The sequence below is a fragment of the Camelus ferus genome, chromosome 9 (genome assembly GCF_009834535.1).
Source record: "Camelus ferus isolate YT-003-E chromosome 9, BCGSAC_Cfer_1.0, whole genome shotgun sequence".
Taxonomy (NCBI): Eukaryota; Metazoa; Chordata; class Mammalia; order Artiodactyla; family Camelidae; genus Camelus; species Camelus ferus.
Window position 1 is genome coordinate 36,611,778 of NC_045704.1, and position 26,812 is coordinate 36,638,589.

General features: G+C 52.1%; 1 protein-coding gene across 2 annotated transcripts; it reads left to right on the forward strand.

The window, feature by feature from the left end:
* Window positions 1-1,029: 1,029 nt before the first annotated feature.
* KATNB1 (katanin regulatory subunit B1) lies at window positions 1,030-26,786 on the forward strand. 2 transcript variants are annotated; one of them, XM_006179757.3, is made up of 20 exons: window positions 1,030-1,165; window positions 2,267-2,558; window positions 6,952-7,082; window positions 9,925-10,042; window positions 20,577-20,677; window positions 21,044-21,085; window positions 21,685-21,768; window positions 21,940-22,055; window positions 22,409-22,480; window positions 22,646-22,796; window positions 22,955-23,145; window positions 23,250-23,380; window positions 23,752-23,802; window positions 24,682-24,749; window positions 24,892-25,011; window positions 25,102-25,251; window positions 25,441-25,517; window positions 25,613-25,687; window positions 25,926-26,042; window positions 26,385-26,786. In XM_006179757.3, exons 2-20 carry the CDS (start codon window positions 2,519-2,521, stop codon window positions 26,515-26,517), a joined length of 1,968 nt encoding a protein of 655 aa, XP_006179819.1. In that variant the 5' UTR covers window positions 1,030-1,165; window positions 2,267-2,518; the 3' UTR covers window positions 26,518-26,786. The 2 variants fall into 2 exon arrangements, with proteins under 2 accessions (XP_006179819.1, XP_014410584.1); XM_014555098.2 differs by having other exon boundaries at window positions 24,943-25,011.
* The last annotated feature ends 26 nt before the right edge of the window (window positions 26,787-26,812 follow it).

The window sequence follows — 26,812 nt, forward strand, 5'->3', positions numbered from 1 at the left end:
ACCTGGGGCCTGCCATTCCCACTTTGTGAGCTGGGCCACCCTAAGCCATGGAGGGGGGATAGGGGCTGGGGTTCTACACTGACCCTCATTTTACAGACAAGAAATTGTAAGCTCTGAAAATGTACCTTGTCTCAAGCTACATGGCTTTCTCAGTCTTGACCCCTGCTCTGACCTCATGGACATGACATCCCTCCAAACGTGACCTCAGCCAGGGCTCCCTCCGACATTTTGTGACCCCTGCCTCTGATCCTCTGGCTCCTGTGGGTAGCGGCCCCGACTTATGGCGGGTTACGGCCCTTTCCTAAGCCCACCCCACCGACATGTCCCAAATGAAGTCGGCTTTTCTCGGATTCCCAGCGGGTGGTCCCCCTAAGGGTGCAACCCACTCATCCATTCGAGGCGAGGCCGTTGCCATAGGGGCAGCACTCCCGGGCTCCACAACTGACTCGGACCCGCAATCAGACTCCGTTTGCCTCTAGGACTCGTCTGGGGAATTCAAGCCGGCGACAGAGCCAGAGAAGAGGGGCAAGATCCTCAGACTACGCAAAGGGAAGAAGCAGGAATTAACGGAAAAGTGCTGACTAAGGCCTGGTCCCGGCTTCGCCCCACTCCAATATGGAAGGACCGCGGCTTCACGCTGCTCCCGACCTCCCCTTCCCATTGGCTACCCCGGAATTGGTTTTCCAGTAATACGGACGTTGATTGGTTAGTATAGGACGGTTGCTAAAGCGATTGGCGGAGCCGCCATTGGAGGGCGTCCCGAAAATTTTTAAAATGCAAACTAGGTTCGAGGAAGAGACGGAAAAGGGAGGAAAGGGAAAGCTTGAGGCGGAGGCGGGACCAAGGAAACGGCAGCTCACATTGGTTTATTAGAGGCCGAGGGGCGGCACTTGAACGCTCCTTCCTCGTGATTAGTCCAATTCAGGAAAGGGGGGCGGGTACTTAGGAAAAGCGGCAGAAGCGCCTGCTTCTATTGGTCAGACCTGGAGGGAGGTAGAGCGCTCGCGGCGGCTGATTGGTGCGGGATATGAGGAAGGCGGGGCTCTGAGCCGGAGGTTTTGTTGTGAGGGTCGGTTGTCAAGCAGCGGCCAATCAGGCCAGGGGATGGAGGCAAGTGGGGGTCGCACCTGGAGCAGAGCCTCCGCGTCCGGAGCCGCAGCTGCAGGTGGAGTGGGCAACGGGGCGAGGAGGCGAGGGGAGGATGAAGCCAGGACTGGGCCAGGCCAAGCTTCGGCGGAGAGGGCTTCGGCAGAGGAAGGCTAGAGCCCGTGCCCCGCAAGCTGAGAGGAGTGGGAGGATTAGGCGAGGCCAAGGGACCAGCCTCAGCTTCGGGAGGGGCGGGACCAGCGTGGAGGCCAGAGAAGAAAACCAGGGAGGCCGGAAGCAGAGCTGAGGGTCTATAGGAGGAGGGGTGATGAATAGGGATACAAGAAGCAAGAGAGTGAATGAATGGGGGATACTGATAGCAGAGAGGAAACGGGGAGAAAAGGGCGTCTGGCGGGGCAGGAGCCAAGTTAGGGAGCTCAGGAGACAAGATGTATACGAATGGGGTACACAGGCGGTCGGGAGGAGGAGTGAACGGAGGACTAGAGAGCAGAACTGGGAAACCTAGAAGGAGGAGAAGGTTCAAGGGAAAGAGGCTTGGAGTAAGAGGGTAGGAGTCTCCATGAGGTCGCCTTTTAGAGTTGGAAGAGTCATATCGACTCATGTCCAGACTGGAGACCTAGTTCCCGGTACTGTCCTTGGGAATTGCAGGGGCCTGGAGTAGTTCCCTTGATACAAACTGGAGCCCCAGGGCCGTCTTAGAGACTCTCCCCAGAGAAGACTTCAATGCCTGTCTCTAGGGTGCCTCTCATGGGCCCCTAAACTTAGCCTCTGACTCCACCCCCTTCCCATACGTCAGACAAAACAGTGACTCCCAGAAATCTATCGCAACTGCAGACATGTGGTCTTCCCCGCCCCACTGCGGCTGCTGCACTTCAGGCAGCCAGCCTCCTGGAAGAGTCTCCTCCCATCATCCTGGTCTCTGGGAGGACCTTCTTTTCCCCTGTGTTCCAGGTCGCCCTGCCTGAGGTACCCTCTCCCCAGATTCTCAAACCCATTTTGCAATGCAGCTCTTGGCTCAGGTGGCTGTGGTGGGTGTCTGTCTCTATCAAGTGGCCTTGGTGACCCAGAGAGCTGCAGCTGCAGTTCTGTACACCCAGGGATCCCCTGAGCTCCCACCGAATGGTTTGCTAACAAGCTATCACCTTTATTTGTGTTCCAGCCCAGTGCTGAGCTGAGATGGCTCAAGCCATTCCATGACCCAGGATCCATACAGACACACATAGCCTGCTGCTGTGGATGATTTGAAACCACGAGGTGGTCCAGAGCCAGGAGACGAGACATTCCCTCTGCCTGGATGTGTGGAAACTCCCTGCCAACTTGATTGGTGGATCTGGGGGGGATCCACCCCCACCCCACGAGGAAAGCACAGTCTGTTTAGTGGGTGGAGCTTCAGGTGCCAACTAGCTGAAGGATGGCCACCCCTGTGGTCACCAAGACGGCCTGGAAGTTGCGTGAGTGGATTTCTTGTTTTCTTTCTTATCCCATTTACCGTGTTAGCTGTTTGTTGTGGGGCAACCTGAACACCCAGCTTTGTCTCCTGTGCTTGTCACAGGGGGAGACTTCCAGGCTTTGGAGTAAAATAGACCAAGATGCAGATCCTTACTTTGGCTCTTCTTAGCTGGATAGCATTGGCTAGGTGACTTAACCTCTCTGAGGCTTAGTTTCCTGTCTGTACGATGAAGTAATCATGCCTCCGTTCTAGAGTTGCTGTGAGATTCAAGTGAGAAAATGAACATAATGAGCACTTAGCAGGATTTCCAGTTAGGCTGGCAGGCGGGATGGGGTAAGAAATCCAGAAATCCTGAAAGACGTTCTCAGCATGTTCATACATCTCATAGGTCAAGCTCCCCCATTAGATGAGGGCATCTTGGGGCGGGGACAGGAATGAGAAGGTAGGCAGAGGGGATGCTGCCCGGGCTCTGGAATGTACCTGAGCCCAGGCACCACCCACTCCCACCATTACTTTCTACTGACAACTCTAAAGTCTTTGCTTAAGACCCCTTTATACTCTTAGAATTTTTTGAGGACCCCAAAGAGTTACTGTTTATGGGAATTATATCTTATCAGTATTTACCATGTTAGCAATTAATACTGAGACATTTTAAAATACAAGAATGCTTTAATCAAACATGTCATTAGTGGTGATGTTATCATATGTCATGTATCTTCTGGAAAACTCCACTGTATTCTTGTGAGCAAATGAGAGTATAAAAGTCAGATTCCATCTTAGTATTATGATAAAAGTAGTTTTGTTGTCTTGGGCCCCTTGGAAGGCTCTTGAGGATCCCAAGGTTCCCCAGATCATATTTTGACCTTTTTCCCCCCCTTTTTTAGGAGGGAGGTAATTAGGTTTACTTACTTAGTTTTTTTAGAGGAGGTACTGGGATCGAACCCAGGACCTTGTGTATGCTAAGCATGCACTCTACCACTTGACCTATACCCTCCCCTCTCCCAGATCATATTTTGAGAACTGTTGCTCTGCACATTGGTGCCTCTGTGGGTGGTACCCCACCTGTAATAACCGGTTGGCATAGAGCTGGTGTGTCCAAACTGGTCACCTCTACTGTGAGCTATCCCTGGGCTATTTTCAGAAGCTGGGGCAAGGGCTCCTCCACTTTTTAACTGTGAGAACCTGGGCGAAACTGCTGAGCCTCAGTGTCCTCATTTGTAAATGAGAGGTTTGGGCCATTTTCAAATTGTTCCTCAGCCCTAGGGTTCTGGGAAAACCTTGTTAAGGGCTCCCAAGGAGGGTGCAGTTTGGATAGAGTGGCTTTGTATTTATTGGGGTTATGTATCTATACCTTCCTTCAACAGCTGGTTCTTCCTGAGAAACTAGGAAAGAACCAGGCACTGGGGAGACAGTGGGGGGCAAGATAGGCAAGATCCCTGTATAATGGGGCTCAGAGCCTGGAGAGAGCCACAGGCAGGAATCAGATAGCACCCATCTGGCTCTCTGATTCCAAGCTGGACCATGTACTTTGAATCAGTTAATTAGATGATGGGGGTGGGAGGGTGGGGAAGGGGAAGTGCTGTAGGCTGCCTGAACAGCATGTGCAAAGATCCTAAGACAGGAAGCTTGATGCATTGGAAGGTCTCAGAGGAAGCCATGGGCTGTGGCACAGCATTGGGGAGAATTTGGTGCCACGTGGGCTGGTGAGGTCTTCAAGGACACATGTCCACAGGACCTCAGCCCCTCTGAGGCTTTGGCTTTATCTGAAAGGCAAGGGCAAGCCATCAGAGCGTTCAAGTGGGAGGTGACATGATCAGGCATATTGGACATCTGCTGACAGTTTCACGTGCACAGCAGTTTCCATGGGTATAAACGGAAGAGCCCAAGGCCAGATGACCTCTGGCTCCTTGTGGCTCTAGAGTCTGAGGAGGATCAGAACGTGCTCAGCCAGCGTGAGGTCCTTAAAGCCTAGCTCTTTGCACCTTCTGTTTGGAATGCAAGTGCTCAGCGCCTCTGGCGGGAGTGCAGTGTTCCCCCAGCCCTGGCTGGGATGTGGGGCCCGGGTTGTGCCATCTGGGCTTTGGAAACCAGCATGGGCCTATGCCACAGGGTAAAGCAGCAGCCGTCAGCCTGGCTGCCAGTAGATGCTGTGAGGATTTTCATTTGTTTGCATTTATATTTGGTACCCAGACCTGGACCATTGGTGGCTGCTGTCCTTCAGGCCAGAGAAGGAGCTCTTGTGCCACTGCTCTGTGCCAAGGCCGCCTCTGCCTGGTGCCTGAGGTGTGCTCCCCTCTGCCTGCCCCACCCCCTCATCCCTCCAGGGGCTCCAGTCAGTCCCCTGGTCAGGCTGCTTGCAGGGGAGTGGTCTGAGCCCTTCTAGAAGGGCCCAGCCTCCAAATTCTTCTCACCTCCAAGTCTACAGTTCTTCCAGCTGGATGGCCCCAGGAACCATCTGATCAGGTTGTAGCATGAAGACAAGAACCTTATTACCCTCATTCCCGGTCTCTCAGCACCAGGCCCAGAGCAGGCACCCAGGAAACATGTATATAACGAATTAAGGGCTGTCTCTGGGGTCAGTAGTCCTGAGGCACAGAGAGGAGTGGCAGTGCTTCCAAGAGGCCCAGCCACAATTTTCCCCGGGAAGGGTGAGAGCTAGGTGGGCAGTCAGCCTCTAGGTGGGTCACACACAGAGGGTAGTGCATACAGGGAGCTTCCTCAGCGACGAGGAGAGGGCCCCAGGCTGGGGAACAAAGTGCTTAGGGAGAAGGTGGTTTGCCCTCTTTCTGGGTTGGGCAGTCACTTTGGCCCAACTGAAGCTCTTGAACATATAAGCGTCTGTGGCCAGAGCCCCGGAGCACTCAGGCTTCTGTCCCTACAGTGTCCAGAGGACAGAAGGCTACTTGGTTGAGGTGCAGACTGGAGAGGCCTAGTTAGATCCAATAGTGGGGTTCCCCAGGCCATGTTGGAAACTCTCACCCTGCTGGGGCTTGCCAGGCTGGGCCCTGAGGTGGGGCTTCACCTGTGAGGTCAAGCCTGGGGCCTGTTCCCCTGGGCAGTTCTGATAGCCCCTCTGAGCCACGCTGCCCGGCAGGCATCCTTCCAGGGCCCAGCTGCCCAGCCTCCCTGTGGTCTGAAGCTGGCACCGCAGAGACCCCCAGGCGGAGTGGAGGTCGGAGCGCAGGCAGGGTCCCTCTGCAGAGCGGCTGTACCGCCTTTTCCCTCGGTGTCACCCAGGCCGGCCTCCCAGCTGCCTCAGGGCATCAGCATGTTGGGGTTTTCCTTCGTCTGTGAGGGGAGACCTGTTTCCTTGCCTCCATGTTCCCAGGAGGAACTACTCAGGCTCTGGCTCGGAAGCCTGGGCTGCCTTTTGGTTCCTTGCCCATGTTTTGTTTCCCTTGGGCCCTGGCGGTACTCTCTGAGACGGAGGTCAACTGCCCCCCAGTCCAGGCCAGGGGCCCCCGTGGCTACCCCCAGTGACCTTACCTTCTGCTCTGTCCAGTCGGCCCTCATACCCAGACCCCTTAGTGGCTGCTTCCTGCCCCTCCTCACGCAGCCCACCATCCTGTGCCCTCTCTCCATGGCCTCTGGTCCTTAGCCTGCCTAACAGCCACAAGCACTCAGCCCCTCACAGCAGCTCCCAGGCCTGTCCACACTGCCCTCAGCAACTCAGTGAGCCAGGCACCATCATTATTCCCATTTACCCAATGAGGAACCCTGCGCTCAGAGATGGTGAGTGACTTGTCTAACGCCGCACAGCCTGCAGTAGCAGAGCTCAGAGCAGAACCCGGTCCATGATTCTGAAGCTGCGGGCGGAAGCCCTGGCTGAGCTCACCTGGCAACAGCTTACCTGGCAACAGCTTGTCTGTGGTTGACCTGCTCAGTTCTTAAAGTGTGTTCCCCAAAGCAGGAACAGCGAGCAGCAACTGTGAAGCAATTAGGTGGTACGTGGGTCAATATTTTTTATTTTTATAGTTATTTTCATTTTTCTTTTTGTATCATAGAAGAAAATATAACAAACATACCAAATTTGTAATTTTGTGGATATTATTGCTTAAAAGACAGAGCTAAATAAAAATAGCAAATCAGTTTTAAAAATTGAGGGTACTAAGGCAATAATAGTACCAGTTGATAAGCAAAAAAAGGAAAAAGATCATGAGGCCTGAGTGTGGGACGCAGTTGAGGAACAGTCATTTCTGTCTCAGGCCCAAGCCCTGCCTTGTCAAACGGCTCATAAGGGGTGTCTGGGCACCAAAGGGGAGCCACAGGGGGCCGAGCCCTCCTGCTGGGCTTCAGGTGCCAGGGCTGGTGGCCGCATAGGGCAAGGCCCACCCATCCTCCATGTGGTCCGTCAGGTCCCTGACTGCCTTCTCTCTCTGCCCTTTCCTGTTTAGAGGAGATCGTGGCCCACGCCAGCAATGTGTCCTCGCTGGTGCTGGGCAAAGCCTCGGGCCGGCTGCTGGCCACGGGCGGGGATGACTGCCGCGTCAACCTGTGGTCCATCAACAAGCCCAACTGCATCATGGTGAGGCTCGGCTGGAGGGCAGGCCAGGATTGGGTGTTGGGGGCTGGGTGCTGGTGGCTTTGCAGGAACCTAGCACATCAGTGCTTCCCCCAGCCGTCTGCTCACGAAGGCCGAGGACAGCCTAGATGGATGGGACAGTGGCCAGTCCTCAGGAAGGTGGGAGGAGGGGACACCTGGCCACGAGACAGAGCTCTAGAGAGTCCGTGTGAGAAGGCTAAAATAAGCCAAGTGTGAGCCACCCCTGCCCACTGGCGCATCTGCCCGTCTGTCAGTTACACGTGGGGCTATTTTGATTCATTCCCTACTTCATTCCACAAAAAAGATTTGAAGGCCCCTGGTTGGAGCTGGTTAAAGAGCTGATTCTTTAATAGCACTCTCCCCCTAGTTACACAACTATGTTCAATACCAAAAACCATTTTCCAAAACAGGAAAGCATAAAGGAGGAAAAAATACAAAAATGAATTATATATGGTTTGATTATCCAAACACCATTGCAGTTGGTACTTTGGTCTGTGCCTTTCTAGGTGCTGATACAGATACATATACATGTGCGTGCACCAGTAGGTACACATACACAAATGCAAATACATCTGCGTGTACACACATATAATATATAACAATGTATTTCCAGAAAACTGTCTTACTCATCTGTAGGCTGTTTTTTAAAATAACAATATCATGAGCATTTTCTTGTGTCAACAGATACCCTTTTGCAACATGATTTTTAATGGCTTTGCGGTATTCCATTGTAGGGATGAGCTTGACCACGCCTGACTCCCAGCGTGGAAGTCACTGCTGGGATTTTGGCTCTGCTCAGCCACAGTGGGGAACATCCTCATCTCCCTAAACCTTGGAGCACATCTGCAGTCATCACATTCAATCTGTGGGTGTGGACTTTTTAAAAAGCTTTCAAAACATATTGCCAAATTGCCCTCCAGAAATCAATTTACATTCAAACCAGCAGGAAAGAAGTCTGCCCTCTTCCCCAACAGCCTTGCAACACAGGGTATTATTACTCTTTTGACTTAGCCAAGTAAAGATAAAGATAAAAAGTGGCAGAAGGTGTTATTTATTAGTAGAAACTTAACCAGCTCAGTGTTCTTGTGAGATCCGGTGGACAGCTGTGATCTGTCCTGAACCATGGCCAAGGTTAAGAACAGAATTGAGATTGGGTTAAGAACAGAACTGAAATTGTTTTGTTTCACTTTGTTTTAAGGTTCAAATGTGTTCCCCTCCACCCTGAAATACCAAAGTAACATATACCAATTAAAAACGAATCAACAAAGATGGACATGAAGTGTGACCCTCATGCTCTCGCCCCCAGAAAAACACAGTGAACAGCTTGGGTTCTGGGCTCTAGATTCCGCTTCTTGCGCCAGGTGCAGCCCGCAGGCCCGTCCTGTGCCTCTGTCCCCTCGCTCCCCACAGAGCAGGCCCTTCCGTGCCTCAGACTCACCAAGTTCTTTCTCACCCCAGGTTTCGGCACGTGCTGCTGCCTCTGCAGGCAGGCCACTGTTCCCTCTTGCTGTGTATTTTTGTGTATGAATGAACTCATGTAGTTCAGCATCCAAATGGTACGGGGTAAACTCCTGACCCTCACATCCCTCCTTGGAGACAACCACGGCTCCCGATTCCTCTGGTCCTTCCAGAATTGTTTCATACATTTACAAGCACAGGTGTATGCCTGGTCCCTCCCTGTCCTTATTCTGCACAGATGAGATCATACTATATATACTGTCCTCCATCTTTTCTTGCCTAAGAGTATCATGGAGACTGGTCTTTGTCATATTCAGAGGGTCCCTCATTCATTTTTGTGGCTGAATGGTATTCCATTGCATGAGTGACCATGGATGGCCACAGCTTATCTGACCAGTTTCCTGTGATGGGCAGTTATATTGTTTCTAGCTTTTTGTCAGAAAGACTTGGGGCTGTGTTGTTTCGCATATGCTGAACGTGTATAGGGTCAGCCCCCAAGGTGGAGTGGCTGGTGGGCAGGGAATTGTAAATGTGGACCGATTTTGCCCAGTCACCCTCCGTGCAGTTTGTACCCATTTATACTCCTGCCGGTGATGCCTGAGAGTTGGATAAGCTGCTTGTAACTGTTTGGCCTTTGGGTAGTCCTGCTGAGGAGCAGTTTCCCCCATTGTCCCCAGTCCCCATGGGGAAGGGTGTCTCAGCAACGCTGATGGAGTCACCAGTGTGTGTTGGGGTGGCCAGTGCTGGGCAGAGAGTGACAGACACCGTGGATTTCGGATTCCAGCTTCCAGTCTAGGAAGCTGGAAATGCCGGCACGTCCCGCCTTCCTCCCTGGGCTCAGCCCTACCCAGCTTCAGCCTGGTCTGCATTGGGTGGGAGTGGCTGTGTTTCCCAGCAGAGTCACTTCCAGGTCCTCTGGGCTCCAGAGCCCTGGCCTGAGGACGTGGCTGGATCCTCAGTGGGGCAGCCCCCCGGGCTCCAGGCATCCCAGGGGCGAGATGTGTGCTGCCGCCCAGCCAGACCTCAGTCTGTCCTGGTCTCCGCTCCTCAGTGGGCCAGGCAGAGAGTGGAGATGGGAGCACAGCCCAGGTGGGCGTTGGTTAGACCTGGGACTAAAAGATCGGCTGCTCCCCTACAAGGGGCCCAGGGCCACTACTGCAGGTGACATTCATGTCAGGAGCACAGTGGGCAGTGGGTAGATGGTAACTGGGGTCTGGCCCACTCTTAGCCCCGGGAACCTAGGGGTCTGGGTGTGGCTCTATGGATTGCTTTGCACGCATCCCCGGGATCTAGAATTTGGGGCCACAGCTTGGAGGGGGTAGGTCTGTCCACACAGAGCACTGAAGCTGCCACCCTCTTTCCACAGAGTCTGACAGGTCACACGTCCCCAGTGGAGAGTGTCCGTCTCAACACCCCAGAGGAGCTCATTGTGGCCGGCTCCCAGTCAGGCTCCATCCGCGTCTGGGACCTGGAAGCTGCCAAAAGTAGGTGTCCACGCTTGCCGTCCCCACATGCACGCTTGCGTTCATGCTTGTCCCTGGCTCTCCTGTCCAGTCACTTCCTCCAGGAAGCCTGTCCTGACTAGGGGCACTGACCAGATGGTGTGGCGACCCCCACCCCCATTAACCCAACAGTAGTGACATTCTTTGTTGGCTGAGTGCTGGCACTGAGGGGGCGCCCTGTAAATGTCTGAAGGATGGGCAGGTGGGTATCTGTGGAGTCAGAACCCGGAAGGACATCAAGTGCCACCAGGGGCCTCACACAACACGCAAAGGAGTGAGGTGGCTGTGTGAGGAGAGCTGGGGGCATGTGCCCCAACCCTGGGGTCCCCACTCAGCTACAGCTGACTGTTGCCTGCAAGAGTGGGGCTTGGGGTGGCCAGACCTTCAAATTCCTTGTGCTTTGTTTGTTTTAATTTCGTTTTCCTCTTTCTGGAAGTTATACATATCCTAAAAAGCCAAATACTTGTAGTTCTACAAATCATCAGAAGGGCAAGAGGAAGTCCACCCCACTGCAGGGGCCTCAGCCTCTCTCCTTTTTCCTGGGGATTGCTGGTCTCCTCTGCTTTTCCAAATGACATGGTTAGACTGCAGTTTCTTTCTTTTTTTTTTTTTTTAAACACTTTATACATCAGCTTTACCTTCTTACTATGGAAGAGGAGAGTTGAACTCTCTCAGAATTACCCCCAACTCTGTTGCTCACAATGTTTCCCCTCCATCCTCCCCAAATCATCTTTTAAATATTCAGTGTTCATATTAGCAGGACCGTATCAGTATTATTCAGAGCTGCTTGTATGTAAGCCAGAAAAGTAAGCCACTTCCTTGAGTTTACCACCAAACCCCTCTCATCATTGAGGTGTCTTTTCTCAGGACCTCTGTCCCCCAGGTCCTAGTGGCCTGGGAGCTCCCAAGCCTGCAGCCCAGCTGTCATCCTGGGCCCCTTGTCTCCTCTCCGGGGAACTCTGTCTCTCTGCTGCACCAGATCACATGTTGTCACTTTTCTTGGTTTTCCCCCCTTTGATGGGGCACACTCTCTCATAGCTCACTGTGAAGGGGTTCACGGCAGACCCCATTTTAGACTTTTCATGGCCGAAAATGACTTTATTCTCCACATCCCCCCCCCATCCTTTTATCTTGAAGGGTTTGCATATAGAATTCTAGTTTGGGAATACTTTTCCCTCTGCGTTTTGAAGGTGCGTCTCCACTGTATTTTTGGTTCCAGGGTTGCTGTTGGGAGATCAGTCCTGTCTCATCCCAGATCCCTCTCATGGGACCTGCTTCCTTCCTTCTCCTGTCTCTCTCTCTCTCTGCAGTCTTGTAGGGTCTTTGTCCCGGTGTCCCTGGGTTTCACAGTGATGGGCCTCATGAGTCTCTTCTCATCCGCTGCTGGACTCTTGCTGGGATCTTTCCATCTGTAAACTTGTGCCCCCATTCGGGCTGAGTGGGGAGTCCTGCCTTCCCTAAAAGGGGGGCCACTTCTCTAGGTCTTGCCGCACAGCAGCATGGGCACAGTGTCGCCAGCTCTATGGATTTTTCAAGAGAAGTTGGGAATCTGGACATTTATGTGGAATCCACCCATTTCTGAAAGTTGACGGCTAATTCAGCTTATTTTTCAGAACACTGTGCAGGCTGACACTGAGTGATGCTCATAAAACCTGTTTGCTCACTGCTTTTTGCCAGCCTCTAGTCTAGACCTTCCATCAGGCCAGGCAGGAGGCCATCCACTACTGGAAGGATGGGAGAAGAAATGGTGGCGTGGATTTTTGCCGAGGCTGCCTTTTCCAGAAGAGATGCCCCCTTGCCTGGCTGATACTTAAGGGTCCTTCTGGGCCTCTGCTCCGGTACAGCACTACCTCTGCTGCAGGACAGCGGCTGTTGGACACACGTGCCCAGTGGCCAGGTTCGTTCTCTTGTGCATGTGGTCCTCAAGAAAGATGGCACCCCCGAGCCTCTTGGGTAATGCTTGCCCACCCAGTGACAATCTGTTTAAGAAAGACATAGCCCCAGCGCCTGTAAAATAATAAACAAGGGCTGCATGCTTAGCATCTCAGCACATGATCCTGCTGTCTGGCTACACACAGGACCCAAGGAGTGCTGGGCGTGGGCACTGCCAGACTGGAGGGGCCACGGAGGAGCAAGCCTGGGCTGGCTCTCCAGCTGAGAAAGCAGAAAGGCTCAGGCACAAGGTGGTTAGCTTCCTGGGAAGCCTGTACCTGGACCCAAATCCCAGAGGATGGCACCAGCCATTCACCATTCACTGAGGAGCAAGGGAAGAGAAGCCAAGGGCCATGATTTCTGTCATGACCTCCATGCATAAGAGAAATTTATGAACTCCTTGAGGTGGGCAAAGAATGGAAACGGAAAACCTGGAATTCCGGGCCCTGAACTTCTGGGGCGGGCTGCTCTGCAAGGAGCTTGTTATGTAGCCTAGACCCCCTCCCAGAGAGCCTGACTGGGAAGTGTGATGGGCCCAGAATCTGGCTTTTTGTAAACTTCTGATTGCTTCTGATGCGAAGCCAAGTTGGCAGTGTCTCCTTATTTGACAGATGGGCAAACTGACAGATGAGCAGGCCCAAGGAAAGCCTTAAACTTAGTAAAGATTCTGTGGCTGGGGGTAGCGGAACCTAGGGCTTGAATCCTGGTGCCAAGACTCCCATCCCAGTGCTGTCCACTCTGCCATTGTGTGTGTGTGTGGTCGGGGGACGGGGAGGTTAGGGGTGGTTCAACGATGGAAGAGAAACTTGCCCTGAGCATCCTCCTCAGGAAGAGCTAAGACCTCGGGCCCACCTCCACCCCCACCCACCGCAGCATGAGTGAAAATGACACAGAGGCAAACTCACCCCACGTGCAGAAAAGGGATCTTAAAAGGCTGCCTGACTGTCACATCGGTTGCCCATCACTGGCTGGAGGGTTCAGCTACTTGGCAAGGAGGGCTTGGAGGTTCCTGCATGGGGCAGACGGACCCCAGAGGCCCCTCCACTCTGCAGCTCCCAGATCCTATGACCTAGTCCAGCATCAAGATGCCAGCCTAGAGCCCTCCTGGGACAGAAGAGCAAGGGCAGAAATCATGCCAGAAGAATGTGGTCCTGCCTGCTTTCCACAGTGCAGCCAGAGGGCGAGGTGGGTCAGCCCGAGATCCCACAGGAAGGCAGCCTGTGCTTCATGAAGCCGGCCCACGCAGGGGTGGGACCTGCCACATCCTCTTGGGGTGGGGCAGGATTTTTGGAAGCCTGGCTGTGGGATGCAAAGCAGGTGGGCTCACGAGAGCCGATGCAGACTGGAGCAGGAGCCAGTACAAGTCTGCACCCTCCAGGGCCTGGACTGGGCAGTATGTGCCCAAAGCCCCATTGGCCAGCAAGGCAATGCTGAGCCCCCGATGGCATGTGACAACTATAGAGATGGGGGAGGGCAGCTGCTAAGGTTCTGGTGTGGTGAATCTTGTCCCTAAAGCGTTAAGTCTGGAGTCTGCTTGAACACCTCATCCAATAGAAATCTCACTACCTCACAAAGCAGCCTGTTTGGCCTTGGCTCAAACCTAAGGATGGCTGGACTCCCACAACCCCTTGGTCCCAGCGCTCCTGGGCTGATCAGTTTAATTCGAATAGAGGAATTAAAAATCTTTTAAAAAACAAGACACATGAGACCAGAGAGAGGAGGCAAATTTGAGTGCTACCAGAGAGTACTCTGAGACAGAAAACTCAAGGTTTGCTGCCGGGCTGGGCCTGGCCATGGCCCTGCCTGTAAAACCTTGAGGGATGGAGTCATGGGAGGAGTTTCCTGGGACAGCAGGAGAGTAACCCCCCAGCCCTGAGGGTTCTGAGGCCCCAGTCATGTCTTCCTTGTTTTCTGTTTGTTCTCTTAGCGCCTCAGCTTGCCCTCACGGTCACCCTCAAGATTCCTTGGACAGGGACCCATGTAAGCAGCAGGGCCACCCCAGGCACATCCTCCACTTGTCTTCTTTGGAGCCTTTGCTTGTCACCTCCCTTCACCTACCATCCTCCCTCATCCTCTACTCACTGACAGCCTGCTCAAATACCACCTCCTCCAAAAAGCCTCCCTGGATTTCTCTTTTCAACCAAGTAGCTTCTCCCTCAGCTTGAACCTCTCCTGCATGCTTCTCCTTGTGCCGTCTCGGGCATGGTGGGATGCCTAGCAGACCATAAGCTGCGTGTCCGCGTCCACAGGGCCTGAACTGAGTGAGGTAGTTACCTGGTTCTGCTGACTCTGGGGCTTCACTCCCCTGAGAGCACTCTGGGATGAGCCCCGGGGGAGCTATGGGGAGCTTACAGGGAGTTTTCTGGGGACTCAAGTAATGGTAGAACTGGCTGTCATCTCTCGGGAGAAAAATAGGGAAGTTAGTTCTTAGGGTGGTAGGACTCTGGTTGACTTTTCTCCCTGTTTTTATTCCTTTTTAAAAATTAATTAAATTAATTAATTAATTAATAATTAATTTACTGAGGTGAAATTCACAATGTAGAAATTAACCATTTTAAAATGAACAATTCAGTACATTCACAGTGTTGTGCAAACACTACTTCTATCTAGTTCCAAAACATTTCCATCACCCAAAATAAAACCTCTTACACATTAAGCACTTTCCCTCTATTGGAACCCTCCTTCCAGCCCCTGGTAACCACCAATATGCATTCTCTGTCTTTGGATTTATCTATTCTGGATATTTCTTTTCTTTTTTTAATTTACATGTATGTACTGTTCATTGTTTCTAAAAGCAGTTTAGAGCTTCAGCTTTTTAAATTTACATAGTTATCAAAGAAGTAAAGCCAACCATAAAATAAGAATCAGCAGAATGCAGTAATCCAATCATAAAGAATAGTCAGGTGTGCTTACACATATTCGAGAAATCACTTATCTAAGTTATAAATAATAAGTAGTTCATTTTTGTTCTTTTTTGTTTTTGTTGTTTTTTAGATTCCACACGTAAGCGATACATGGCATTTTTCTTTCTCTTTCTGGCTTAACTTCACTTAGAATGACAGTCTCCAGGTCCATCCATGTTGCTGCAAATGGCGTTATTTTATTCTTTCTTATGGCCGAGTAGTATTCCACTGTATATGTATACCACGTCTTCTTTATCCAGTCATCTGTTGATGGACATTGGGGTTGTTTCCATGTCTTGGCTATCGTAAATAGTGCTGCTATGAATGTTGGGGTGCATGCGTTTTTTTGAATTATATTTTTCTCCAGCTATATACCCAGGAGTGGGATTGCTGGATCATATGGTAAGTCTAGTTTTAGTTTTTTAAGGAACCTCCATGCTGTCCTTCATAATGGCTGTACCAATTTATATTTCCATCAACAGTTTAGGAGGGTTCCTTTTTCTCCACACCCTCTCTAGCATTTATCGTTTGTAGACTTTTTAATGACGGCCATTCTGACTGGTGTGAGGTGATATCCCATTGTAGTTTTGATTTGCATTTCTCTAACTGTTAGTGATGTTGAGCATCTCTCATGTGCTTGTTGGCCATCTGGATGTCTTCTTTGGAGAGATGTCTGTTTAGGTCTTCTGTCCATTTTTTAATTGGATTGCTTGTTTTTTGTTTTTGATATTAAGGTGTATGAGCTCTTTGTATATTTTGAAAATGAGTCCCTTGTCGGTCACATTATTTGCAAATATTTTCTTCCATTCTGTAGGTTGTTTTTTCATTTTGTTGATGGTTTCCTTAGCTGTGCAAAAGCTTTTAAGTTTAATTAGGTCCCATTTGTTTATTTTTGCTTTTATTTCCATTACTCCAGGAGCTGGTTCAAAAAAATATTGCTATGATTTATGTCTTAAGAGTGTCCTATGTTTCCCCACTAAGTATGATGTTAGCTATGGGTTTGTCATATATGGCCTTTATTATGTTGAGGTATGTTCCAGTCTGTGCCGACTTTCTGCCGAGTTTTTGTCATAAATGGGTGTTGAATTTTATCAAAAGCTTTTTCTGCATCTGTTGAGATGATCATACAGTTTTTATTCTTCAGTTTGTTAATGTGGTGTAGCACATTGATTAATTTGCAGATACTGGAAACTTGCTGCATCCCTGGGATAAATTCCACTTGACCACAGTGTATGATCCTTTTAATGCATTGTTGGAGTTGATTTGCTAGCATTTTGTTGAGGATTTTTGCATCTGTATTTGTAAGTGATATTGGCCTGTAATTTTCTTTTTTTGTGATATCTTTGTCTGATTTTGGTATCAGGGTGATGATGGCCTCAATTGAGTTTAGAAGTGTTCCTTCCTCTGCAGTTTTTTGGAATAGTTTCAGAAGGATAGGTGCTAACTCTTCTCTAAATGTTTGGTAGATCCTGTGGAGCCATCTGGTCCTGGACTTCTGTTTGTTGGGATTTTTTAAATTACTGATTCAATTTCAGTGCTAGTAATTGGTCTATTCATATTGTCGTGGTTTCTTTCAGGTTCAGTTTTGGCAAATTGTACCTTTCTAAGAAATTGTCCATTTCTTCTACATTGTCCTTTTTCCTGGCATATAGTTGCTCATAGTAGCCTCTTTTGATCCCTTGTATTTCTGTGATGTTGGTTGAACTTTTTCATTTTTGATTTTATTAATTTGAGTCCTATCCCTTTTTTCTTGATAAATCTGACTGAAGGTTTATCAATTTTGTTTATTTTTTCAAAGAACCAGCTTTTTGTTTCACTGCTCTTTTCTATTGTTTTTTCAGTCTCAATTTCATTTATTTCTGCTCTAACCTTTATGATTTTTCTTCTACTAACTTTGGGTTTTGTTTGTTCTTTCTCTAGCTGCTTTAGGTGTAAGGTTAGGTTGTTTATTTGAGATTTTTCTCATTTCCTAAGGTAGGGTTCTATTGCTATAAACTTCCTTCTGAGAACTGCTTTTGCTGCATCCCAGAAGTTTTGGACCGTTGTGTTTTTGTGTTCATTGTCTCAATGTATTTTTTGATTTCCTTTTTTATTTCTTCAATGATCTATTGGTTGTTTAGTATCATATTGTTTAGCCTCCACGTGTTTGTAGTCTTTTCTTGTAGTTGATTTCTAACCTTTTAGTGTTGTGGTCGGAAAGGATGCCTGGTACAATTTCAGTTTTCTTAAATTTACTGAGGCTAGCTTTGTGGGCCAACGTGTGGTCAATTCTGGAGAATGTTCCATGTGCACTTGAGAAGAATGTGTATTCTGTTGCTTTCAGGTGGAATGCTCTATAGACATCAATTAAGTCCATCTGGTTTTAGGGCCAGTGTTTCCTTACTGATTTTCTGTTTGGATGATATGTCCATTGATAATGAGTGGAGTGTTAAGGTCCCCCACTATTGTTGTGTTACTGTCTATTTCTCCTTTTATGTCTGTTAACAGTTGCATTATATACTGAGGTGCTCCTATGTTGGGTGCATATATATTTACAATTGTAATATCTTCTTGGATTGATCCCTTAAGCATTATGTAGTGTCCTTCTTTGTCTCTTGTAACAGTCTTTATTTTAAAATCTGTTTTGTCTGATATAAGTATTGCTATTCTAGCTTTCTTTTGGTTTCAATTTGCATGGAATATCTTTTTCCATCCCCTTACTTTTAGTCTGCATGTGTCTCTAGCTCTGAGGTGGGCCTCTTGTAGACAGCACATATATGAGTCTTGTTTTTGTATCCATTCAGCCAGTCTGTGTCTTTTGGTTGGAGCATTTAATCCATCTACATTTCAGGTAATTATTGATACATATATTCTTATTGCCATTTTATTAATTGTTTTGGGTTTGTTTTTGTTGGTCTTTTTTTTCCTCTTCTTTTTGTTCTCTTTTCTTGTGGCTTGTGACTAGAGAAGTTCCTTTAACATTTGTTGTAAAGCTGGTTTGGTGGTACTGGATTCTTTTAGCTTTTGTTTATCTGTGAAGCTTTTGATTTCTCCATCAAATCCGAACGAGAGCCTTGCTGGATAGAGTATTCTTGGTTGTAACTTTTTCCCTTTCATCACTTTAAATATATTGTGCAACTCCCTTCTGGCCTGTAGAGTTTCTGCTGAAAAATCAGCTGATGACCTTATGGGAGTCCCCTTGTATGTTATTTGTTGCTTTTCTCTTGCTGATTTCAATATTTTATCCTTATCCTTAATTTTTGTCAGTTTGATTACTATGTGTCTTGGTGTGTTCCTCTTCGGGTTGATCATGTATGGAACTCTCTGCACTTCCTGGACTTGGGTCACTGTTTCCTTTCCCAAGTTAGGTAAGTTTTCAGTTATTCACTAAAAAAAATTTTCTCACATCCTTTTTGTCTTGTCTTTCTGGGACCCCAACCCTTCCTGGTGGTCTAGTGGTTAGGATTCAGTGCTCTCTTTCTGGGACCCCTATAATGTGAATATTAGTGTGCTTCATGTTGTCCCAGAGTTCTCTTAAACTATCCTCATTTCTTTTCATTCCTTTTTCTTCCTTCTGCAGTAGTGATTTCCACTAATCTGTCTTCTAGCTCACTGATGTGTTGTTCTGCCTCGTTTATTCTTGGTTCCTTCTAGAGTGTTACTCATTTCAGTGATTTTTATTCTTCAACTCTGGGTATTCTTTGTATTTTCCAACTCTTTGCTAAAAGCTTTGCTCTTCCTCAGATAAATTGCTTATCTCCTCATTACGTATTTCTTCTTCTGGGATTTTATCTTGTACCTTGGCCTGGAAGATACTCCTCTACTGCTTCATATTGTCTATCTTTCTGTTTGTATTTTTAGGTAGGTTAGTTATGTTTCTCAACCTTGGAGAAGTGGCCCTCTGTGGGAGATGTCCTATGTGTCCCAGCAGTACACTCTTATCACCCAAGGGCCAGGGCCCAGCCAGTCCCCATGTAGAGTCTGGCCTGTGTTTGTGGATTCCTTCCACAGGCTTTGGGATTGTTGTTTTCTTATTTCTGGTATCTGCCCCCTGGTGGGTGAGGCTGGACTAGAGGCTTATGCAGGTTTCCTGGCAGGAGGAGCAGGTGCCTGCCCACTGCTGGGTGAAGCTTGGTCCTGGACCTCTGGTGGGTACGGCTTTTTTGTGGCTCAGGAAATCTGCTGATGGGTGGAGCTGTGTTCCTACCCAATGTGTTGTTTGGCCTGAGGCTTCCCAGCCCTTAAGGCTGCTGAGTGGGCCTAGGTCTTGGTGCTGATGATCCAGTCAAGATGTCAGCCTCCAGGAAAGCTCATATAGATGAACACTCCTGGAATGTCTGCCACAAGCTTTTATGTCCTCTGAGTGAGCCGCAGCTGTCCCCTACCTCCTCAGGAGACCTTCCAAAACCAGAAGGCAGGTCTGGCCCAGGTTCCTATGAAATCACTGCCTCTGCCCTTGGACCCGGCGCACGTGAGATTCTGTGTACGCTTCCCAAGAGAATAAAGTCTCTGTTTTCCTCCAGTCCCATGGGGCTTCTGGAGATAAGCCCCACTGGCCTTCAAAACCAGATGTCCTGGGGTCTCCTCCTCCTCCCAATGCCGGAACCCTGAGCTGGGGAGCTGACGTGGGCTTAGAGCTGTCACTCCTGTGGGAGGGCCCCTGCGACTTAATTATTCTTCAGCTTGTGGGTTGCCCACCCAGGGGATATGGAGCCCGATTGTCGCAAGCACGCCCGTCCTATCACCCACTGTGGTTCCCTCTTTGTTTCCAGTTGAAGATCTTTTTTGCTAGCTTCATCTTTTTTCCGATGGTTGTTCAGCAGTCAGTTGTGGTTTTGTTGTAGTCATGAGGAGAGGCGAGCTCCTAGTCCTACTACTCTGCCATCTTGACCGGAAATCAGTTGCTGCTTCCTTTCTTTATTTTTTGTCTGCCTGTTTGTTTTAGAGGGGGGAGGTAATTAGGTTTGTTTATTTACTGGAGGTACTGGTGATTGAACCCAGGAGTGCTAAGCATACACTCTACCACTGAGCTATACCTCCCCCCTAGTTGCTGCTTCCTTTTAAATGGAATCTTCGTTTAGAGAAATAAGCTGATACTGTGTGCAGGAGGGTGGACCCATTCCATCACGGGTAGCAGCTATGATTAATGTTTTGACCAAATAAAACCTGGCATGTGTCTGACAATAATCGTACCTTCCTTTCCATGGCCTGTCCTGCCTCTGAGACCATCTTTGCACCTGTAAGTCTCGCAACCACCCTGTGTTATATTTTATGACATGTGTCGCCATCTGTGGGTTTGAAGCCTCAGGAGCTACCCAGGTGGAATTAGAAACCAGCCCCATATCTCTGCCTGGAGTCACCGTCCTAACCCAGGACCCTGCCCTCAGAGTGCATCCTACGTCCCTCGCCTCCTCCTCACATTCTGAGGTGCCACCCGCAGCCTAGTTACCAGCCTGGCTGCATCTCAGATGTCTGTGCCAGGCCCCCACCTTCCCTCCCCTTGGAGGATGCTGCTGTGCGGCTGCTCGCACAGCTCGGGGACCACCACTCCTCCGGGCTCTCCCTATTTTTAAAATCCATGTTACTGTTCTATTTTTCCATGCAGTCAGTATGAAAGCTCACACACAAATGAACACAACAGCCATTCCTCCGCCAGGCATCCTGTTAGCCTCTCACGCCACTGTCTCTGCTTTCTGCCTTAGTCCTTCGCACACTTATGGGACACAAAGCCAACATCTGCAGCCTGGATTTCCACCCATATGGCGAGTTCGTGGCCTCGGGTTCCCAGGACACGAACATCAAGGTGAGACACCTCTCTGTGCCCTGGCTCTCCCCCCGGGCTGGCAGTGGGACTGGGACCATGTGTCCTGCCTGAGGGGGTGGGCTTCTCTCTGCGTGGGGCATCTTCCCCCTCTGCCGCAGCATCCACGCCGTCCTAGGGTGGGGGACATGGGAGCATTCACCAGACATACCTGCTTGGGATGCCCAGCTTTAGTGAGCAGTTTCCAGACCCCTATCATTTTGGGGTGCACAGAGTCCCTCTCTGCTCATGGCCCTATGCTGCCCTCTGACCCAAGCTCCAGGACTAGGTGCCCCCAGCCTATCCCAGCCCACCTTGTTCATAACGTGTCCTGACCTTGACTCTGCCCTTCTGCTTCTCTCCCCACAGCTCTGGGACATTAGGAGGAAAGGCTGTGTGTTCCGATACAGGGTAAGCAAGGCACCCTTCCACAAGCATGGAGCATAGGGTGGGGCCCAGACCCTTGGCAGAGGCTGGAGGGGACTGTGTCCAACATGGGTGAGAATGTGAGAAACAAGAGTCCAAATGAGAAATGTGCTTATCTAGTGGAGCAGGTGTTGAGGGGGTGGTCCACTGGACCCCCAGCTTTCCATGACTCCCCACAGAACTGTGTTTACGAAACTGTGCTCCACAGTCTGCAGGAAGGTAACAGGTGTCATTAGGTGAAGGGGATTCCTGTTCATATGAGTTTGGAAGCACTAGTTTAATAAATAATTTGGGCAGAGATTTTTAGAACCTTTGATATTAAAAGGGGGCATTTAACTCTCCAAAAAGAGGCATAAGACACACTTTATCCCAAACTGTAAGACCACGCAGTCTTGATTTCCTGGGCACCCATGACCACGAAGGGGAGAAGTGCCCCTCTATGACATCTCCCGCACGTGGCCATCCGCCCCCTCCTTGCCTGCTCCCGAGAAGCACTGCTTATGGAGGGCAGGGAGGAGGGGTTGGGGGAGGGAAGCCCACTGGGCCCAGGCCCCTAGGCTGCTTCTGCTCTGTCCTCTCCTCAGGGGCACAGCCAGGCCGTGCGGTGTCTCCGGTTCAGCCCCGACGGGAAGTGGTTGGCATCGGCCGCAGATGACCACACAGTGAAGGTGGGGCCTGGGTCCACTGATCACGCTCAGCTTGGGTCGTCACCTCCCTCCCACTCGGGATCGCATGTCCCAAGCCTATCCAGAGTGGGAGGTGGTTTGTGGATAAAGAGCTTGGGCAGGAAGAGAGGGAGAGCAGGCAGCAGTCCTGACCTCCACTTGGCCCTGCTCCAGCTCTGGGATCTGACTGCTGGCAAGATGATGTCCGAGTTCCCTGGCCACACGGGTCCTGTCAACGTGGTGGAGTTTCACCCCAATGAGTACCTCCTGGCTTCCGGCAGCTCTGACAGGTGAGGAGGTTCAGGGCCCATTGCCCATGACTGCCGTCCTTCAGATCTCTTTCCTATATGTATGTCTACCTGTCCCTAATCTGTCTCTGTCCTGGGGTGTCATATGCCTGATGATCCTATGTAGACTGAATTGACTGCCAGCCAAGCCTTTGTGTCCTGGGCCTTTGTAGCATGTTTGCATCCAAGGCCCATGTTCACCTCCCACCTGGTGAGTCCCTTCCCGCTGCCTGCACAGGGCCAGACCTTGGCCCCAGGCATTGCTCTTAGTGGCCCTGACCTTGGGGTCGGGGGTGGGAGTGGGCAGGTGTCTGGAGAGAAGCAGGGTACCCAGCACAGCCTGCCTTTCTTTGCAGGACTATCCGTTTCTGGGATCTGGAGAAATTCCAGGTGGTGAGCTGTATTGAAGGGGAGCCGGGGCCTGTCAGGTACGCTGGGCGGTGGGCCGGCGCCCTCCTCCTGGGCAATAGGATGTGGCTGTGGGTGGGTCTTGCCCATCTCTGCTTCTGCCCCTTCCTGTCCTGGGCTCCCCCTAGCCTCCTCGGGTTTCTTGGGACCTATAGCCCACTCCGGCCCACTCTTGCCTGGCCCAGGAGTGTCCTCTTCAACCCCGATGGCTGCTGCCTGTACAGCGGCTGCCAGGACTCTCTGCGCGTCTATGGCTGGGAGCCCGAGCGCTGCTTTGACATGGTCCTCGTCAACTGGGGCAAGGTGGCCGACCTGGCCATCTGCAATGACCAGCTGGTGAGAGAGCCACCACCCACCATCCACCCTTCCGCCCAGCCACCTACCTGCCTCGACCTTTGCCCCCCAATTCCCACCCAGTCCTGCGGGGATCCTGCCCACCCATCCCACAGCCACTGCTGTGAAGGGTCCCACCCCAGCTCTGCCACTTCCTGCAGATAGGCGTGGCCTTCTCCCAGAGCAACGTCTCCTCTTACGTGGTGGACCTGACGCGGGTCACCAGGACAGGCACGGTGGCCCAGGACCCTGTACAGGACAGCCGGCCCCTGGCACAGCAGCCGCCCCACCCCAGTGCCCCCCTTCGGCGCATCTACGAGCGGCCCAGCACAGCCTGCAGCAAGACTCAGAGGTGTGGTGCTCGGGCCTCAGAGGGCACCAGGGGGTTGCAGGAGGCGAGCCCCCAGCCCTGGTCTCACCTGGGCCCCTGCCTTTTGGCTTCGCCTTGACCCCCAGGGTGAAGCAGAACTCGGAGAGCGAGCGCCGAAGCCCCAGCAGTGAGGACGACAGGGACGAGCGGGAGTCTCGGGCGGAGATCCAGAACGCCGAGGACTACAACGAGATCTTCCAGCCCAAGAACAGCATCAGTGAGGCCTGGCCCCCTCCCCTCTGAGCCCCAGCATCCCCATCGGTGAAATGGAGGCAGATGGTCCTTTCTGGGGGTAGTGTCCATGTTATTTTGCTCCCTTAGCTTAATTCCTAACCCACAACTGGGCCCCAGCGGAGGCCCTGCAGCCGCTCGGTGCCTAGTCCGCCCCGGGCACAGGAAGGCCCACTGGGGCAAGTGGGTGGGAAGGGACAAGCATGAGGGTTTGGGCCCCAGAACAGGTCATAGTCTGCAGCTGTGTATGTGCCTGGGACCCACCTTCTGTCCCCTGCATCCTGACAGGGCCCAGGGCCCTCAGACAGCAGCCCCGGGCTGGCCAATGTGAGTCCCCAGCCCTCTTCACCTCTGCAGGTCGGACACCACCCCGAAGAAGTGAGCCCTTCCCAGCACCCCCAGAGGATGGTAAGTCAGAGGGCAGAGCCTGGCCTCCCACGATCCCCAGCTCCCTAGTCCTCCCTCCCTGAGAGCCACTGCCTTCCCCCAGGCCTCCCCACCCACAGCAGTTTCCAGCTTCTCTCCCACTGAATCTTTCCCCTCCACTCACCCAGAAGCATCTACTCTGTGCGGGGCCCCATGCTAGGCCCCAGGGACTGAGTGTGAAGAAGGCAGGCAGTGCTCTTGTTAGGAGCTCACCCCCCAGTGAGGAGTGCAAACAGCACACAGCCAGCCAACCAGGAGGAAAGAGCCAGGCATTGTGAGAGGCCACTAGGGCCTGTGTAGATGGGGGGCCACGAGGCTCTGAGGAGGCAGCCTGAGGGCCAGGTGAGGAGAGAGGAGGGAAGAGCCTCAGGTGGGAGTGGGCTGCAGGGAGAGTGGGGGCTTGGGGTCCCAGAGCAGGAGGCCATGCCCTGCAGGCCCTGGTGAGGGTTCTGGGTTTTGTGGCTAGAAGATTTAGGAAGCGAGAAAACCTGATGTGGAAAAGAAGCTGGCGTGGGGCACCCTCGTCCTACAGCCCGTCCCTCCCCTCCCCTGGCGCGCTCCTCAAGGGGCCAGCTTCTCATTCCCCTCAGGCTGGGTTTCTGGAGGGCCTCTCCCTCCCACACTCGCACCATCCACTTACCACCACCCCCAACGTGCACTCTGTTCCTAATGAGATGACAAGACCATGACTCCCTGGGTCCTGTCCACACACAGTGCTTGGCGCCTGCTTTCTGCCAGACCTGTGGTTGAGTAGGTGGAAAGGGAGGGGACAGGCCCAGCTCCTACCCCTCAGGCCTTGCCGCCCAGGGTCCCACCACTGCCTTCTCCTGACCTGACCCAGTGACCCTGTCCTGCCTCCAGACATGGCCACAGCCAAAGAAGCAGCAAAGCCCAGCCCAGCCACAGACACACAGCTGCCAGTGCCAAACGTATGTCCAGGTGGAGCGGGCATGGTGTGGGGCTTGTGGAGGGGCTGGAGTCCTGACCAGGGTCGGAAGGCCTATGCCAGAGTGGGGGGTGCATTGAGGGAGGCCTCAGGCAGGCCACCTGCTGAGCTTCAGACCCCTCCAGCTTGAAGTCCCACCTCGGCCCCCCGTCGTCACTTCCACCCCTGCACCCAAGGCCGAGCCTGCCATCATCCCTGCCACCCGGAATGAGCCCATCGGACTCAAGGCCTCAGACTTCCTGCCCGTGAGTTGGGGTCTGGGCTGAGGGCGGGTGGAGGCCTGTGGGGTGAGGGCAGAACTTGGCCACCAGCATCTGGGCACCCATCCCACACAGGCCGTGAAGGTCCCCCAGCCGGCGGAGCTGGTTGACGAGGATGCCATGTCACAGATCCGCAAAGGCCATGACACCATGTGTGTTGTGCTCACCAGCCGCCACAAGAACCTGGACACTGTGCGGGCCGTGTGGACCACGGGCGACATCAAGGCAAGCGCCACCTCTGCCCTGGCTGGGCTTAGGGCTGAGCTGAGAAGAGGGCTGCCTGAGGGGGGCACTTGGGGCTGGGCGGCTGCTGTCACTACGCTGTGCAGTATTAACACCCCACAATAAACCGCATCATACCCAGGCAGGGCCACTCTGTCCCCAGTCCCCTCTGACGAGTGCTCTTGTCTGCAGACATCAGTGGACTCGGCTGTGGCCATCAATGATCTGTCAGTGGTAGTGGACCTCCTTAACATTGTCAACCAGAAAGCGTAAGTGTCAGGGCCGGGGTCGGGGGGGGGCGCAGGCGTGGGTGAGGTGTGCAGGGCCAGGTGCTGACGGCACATGTCCCCGGCCCTCTCCCCAGCTCCCTGTGGAAGCTGGACCTGTGCACCACAGTCCTGCCGCAGATCGAGAAGCTTCTGCAGAGCAAGTATGAGAGGTACACGTGGGGAAGCTGCACTGCCTCATAGCAGGGAGAGGAGGGACCACAGGAAAGGCCTCCAGGGCCGGTGCCCACGTGAGGTGGCTGTGCAGCCTTGCTGTCCCCTCCAAATTTGAGAGGCCAGAGTAAAAACATGTCCCTGCTGCCTCGGATTCTCTTTGCCCCCCATCAGTGCGTACCTTGCTCTCTGTTTATCTTTTTGTCTGTGGCTCTGTCTGTTCCTCTGCCTCTGAAGCTATGTCCAGACGGGCTGCACCTCCCTGAAGCTGATCCTGCAGCGGTTTCTGCCGCTGATCACAGACATCCTGGCAGCCCCACCCTCTGTGGGTGTGGACATCAGCCGGGAGGAGAGGTGAGGGGCCAGGTGGTGTGTGTGTGGCTGGGGTGCCGTGTCAGTGAGGGCACACGGGTTTGGGGGCCCAGCCTTCTTGTTGACCCCAGTGAAACTGCTAATAGAGGAGGTCATTGTGCCTGGGGTGGTGGCTCAGGGCGTGGGGTAGCCAGAGCCAGGGTCCCAAAGGCCTGGCTCTGCCCTCAGCCCTGGTACAGCCTGGGTGGGCCCTGTGCTCTGGGCCTCACCCTTCCTCTAGGAAGAGGGGCGGGAGTGATCAAGTTGGCAGAGGCCCCGGGGTTGGGTGAGGGTCACCATGTCCCTGCAATGTGGCCACCTCAAGCTCAGCCCTTCTGCCCACAGGCTGCTCAAGTGCCGGCTCTGCTACAAGCAGCTCAAGAGCATCAGTGGCCTCGTCAAGAGCAAGTCGGGCTTGAGCGGTCGCCATGGCAGTGCCTTCCGTGAGCTGCACCTGCTCATGGCCAGTTTGGACTGAGGAGTGCGATGGGTGGGGGCACCTGCAGCCCCCACTCCTATTATCTATGGGCCCACTGGCACATGAACCTCTGCCCGGCCTCCACTGCTGTCCTGTGGCCATCCTGGAGGCAGTGGTGCCACTGGCCCCCTCCATAGCCCTGAACTTTAAGACAACTTCTCTCCAGCATCAGCTTTGCCCAACTCCTGCTTCTTGGGACAGTGAATTGAGCTCCGGGGTTCCTGCTGTAATTTATAAGGTGAATTTTATTAAAAATTTGTAACTATTCACTTGTCTATTTGTGAGGGTCGCCCTC

Coding starts and splice junctions, on each gene's coding strand:
- KATNB1 (XM_006179757.3), top strand. CDS start 2,519: ATGGCCACCCCTGTGGTCACCAAGACGGCCTGGAAGTTGC. Junction 20,678..21,043: donor CCCAGGACACGAACATCAAG/GTGAGACACCTC, acceptor CTCTCCCCACAG/CTCTGGGACATTAGGAGGAA. Junction 25,518..25,612: donor AACATTGTCAACCAGAAAGC/GTAAGTGTCAGG, acceptor CCCTCTCCCCAG/CTCCCTGTGGAAGCTGGACC.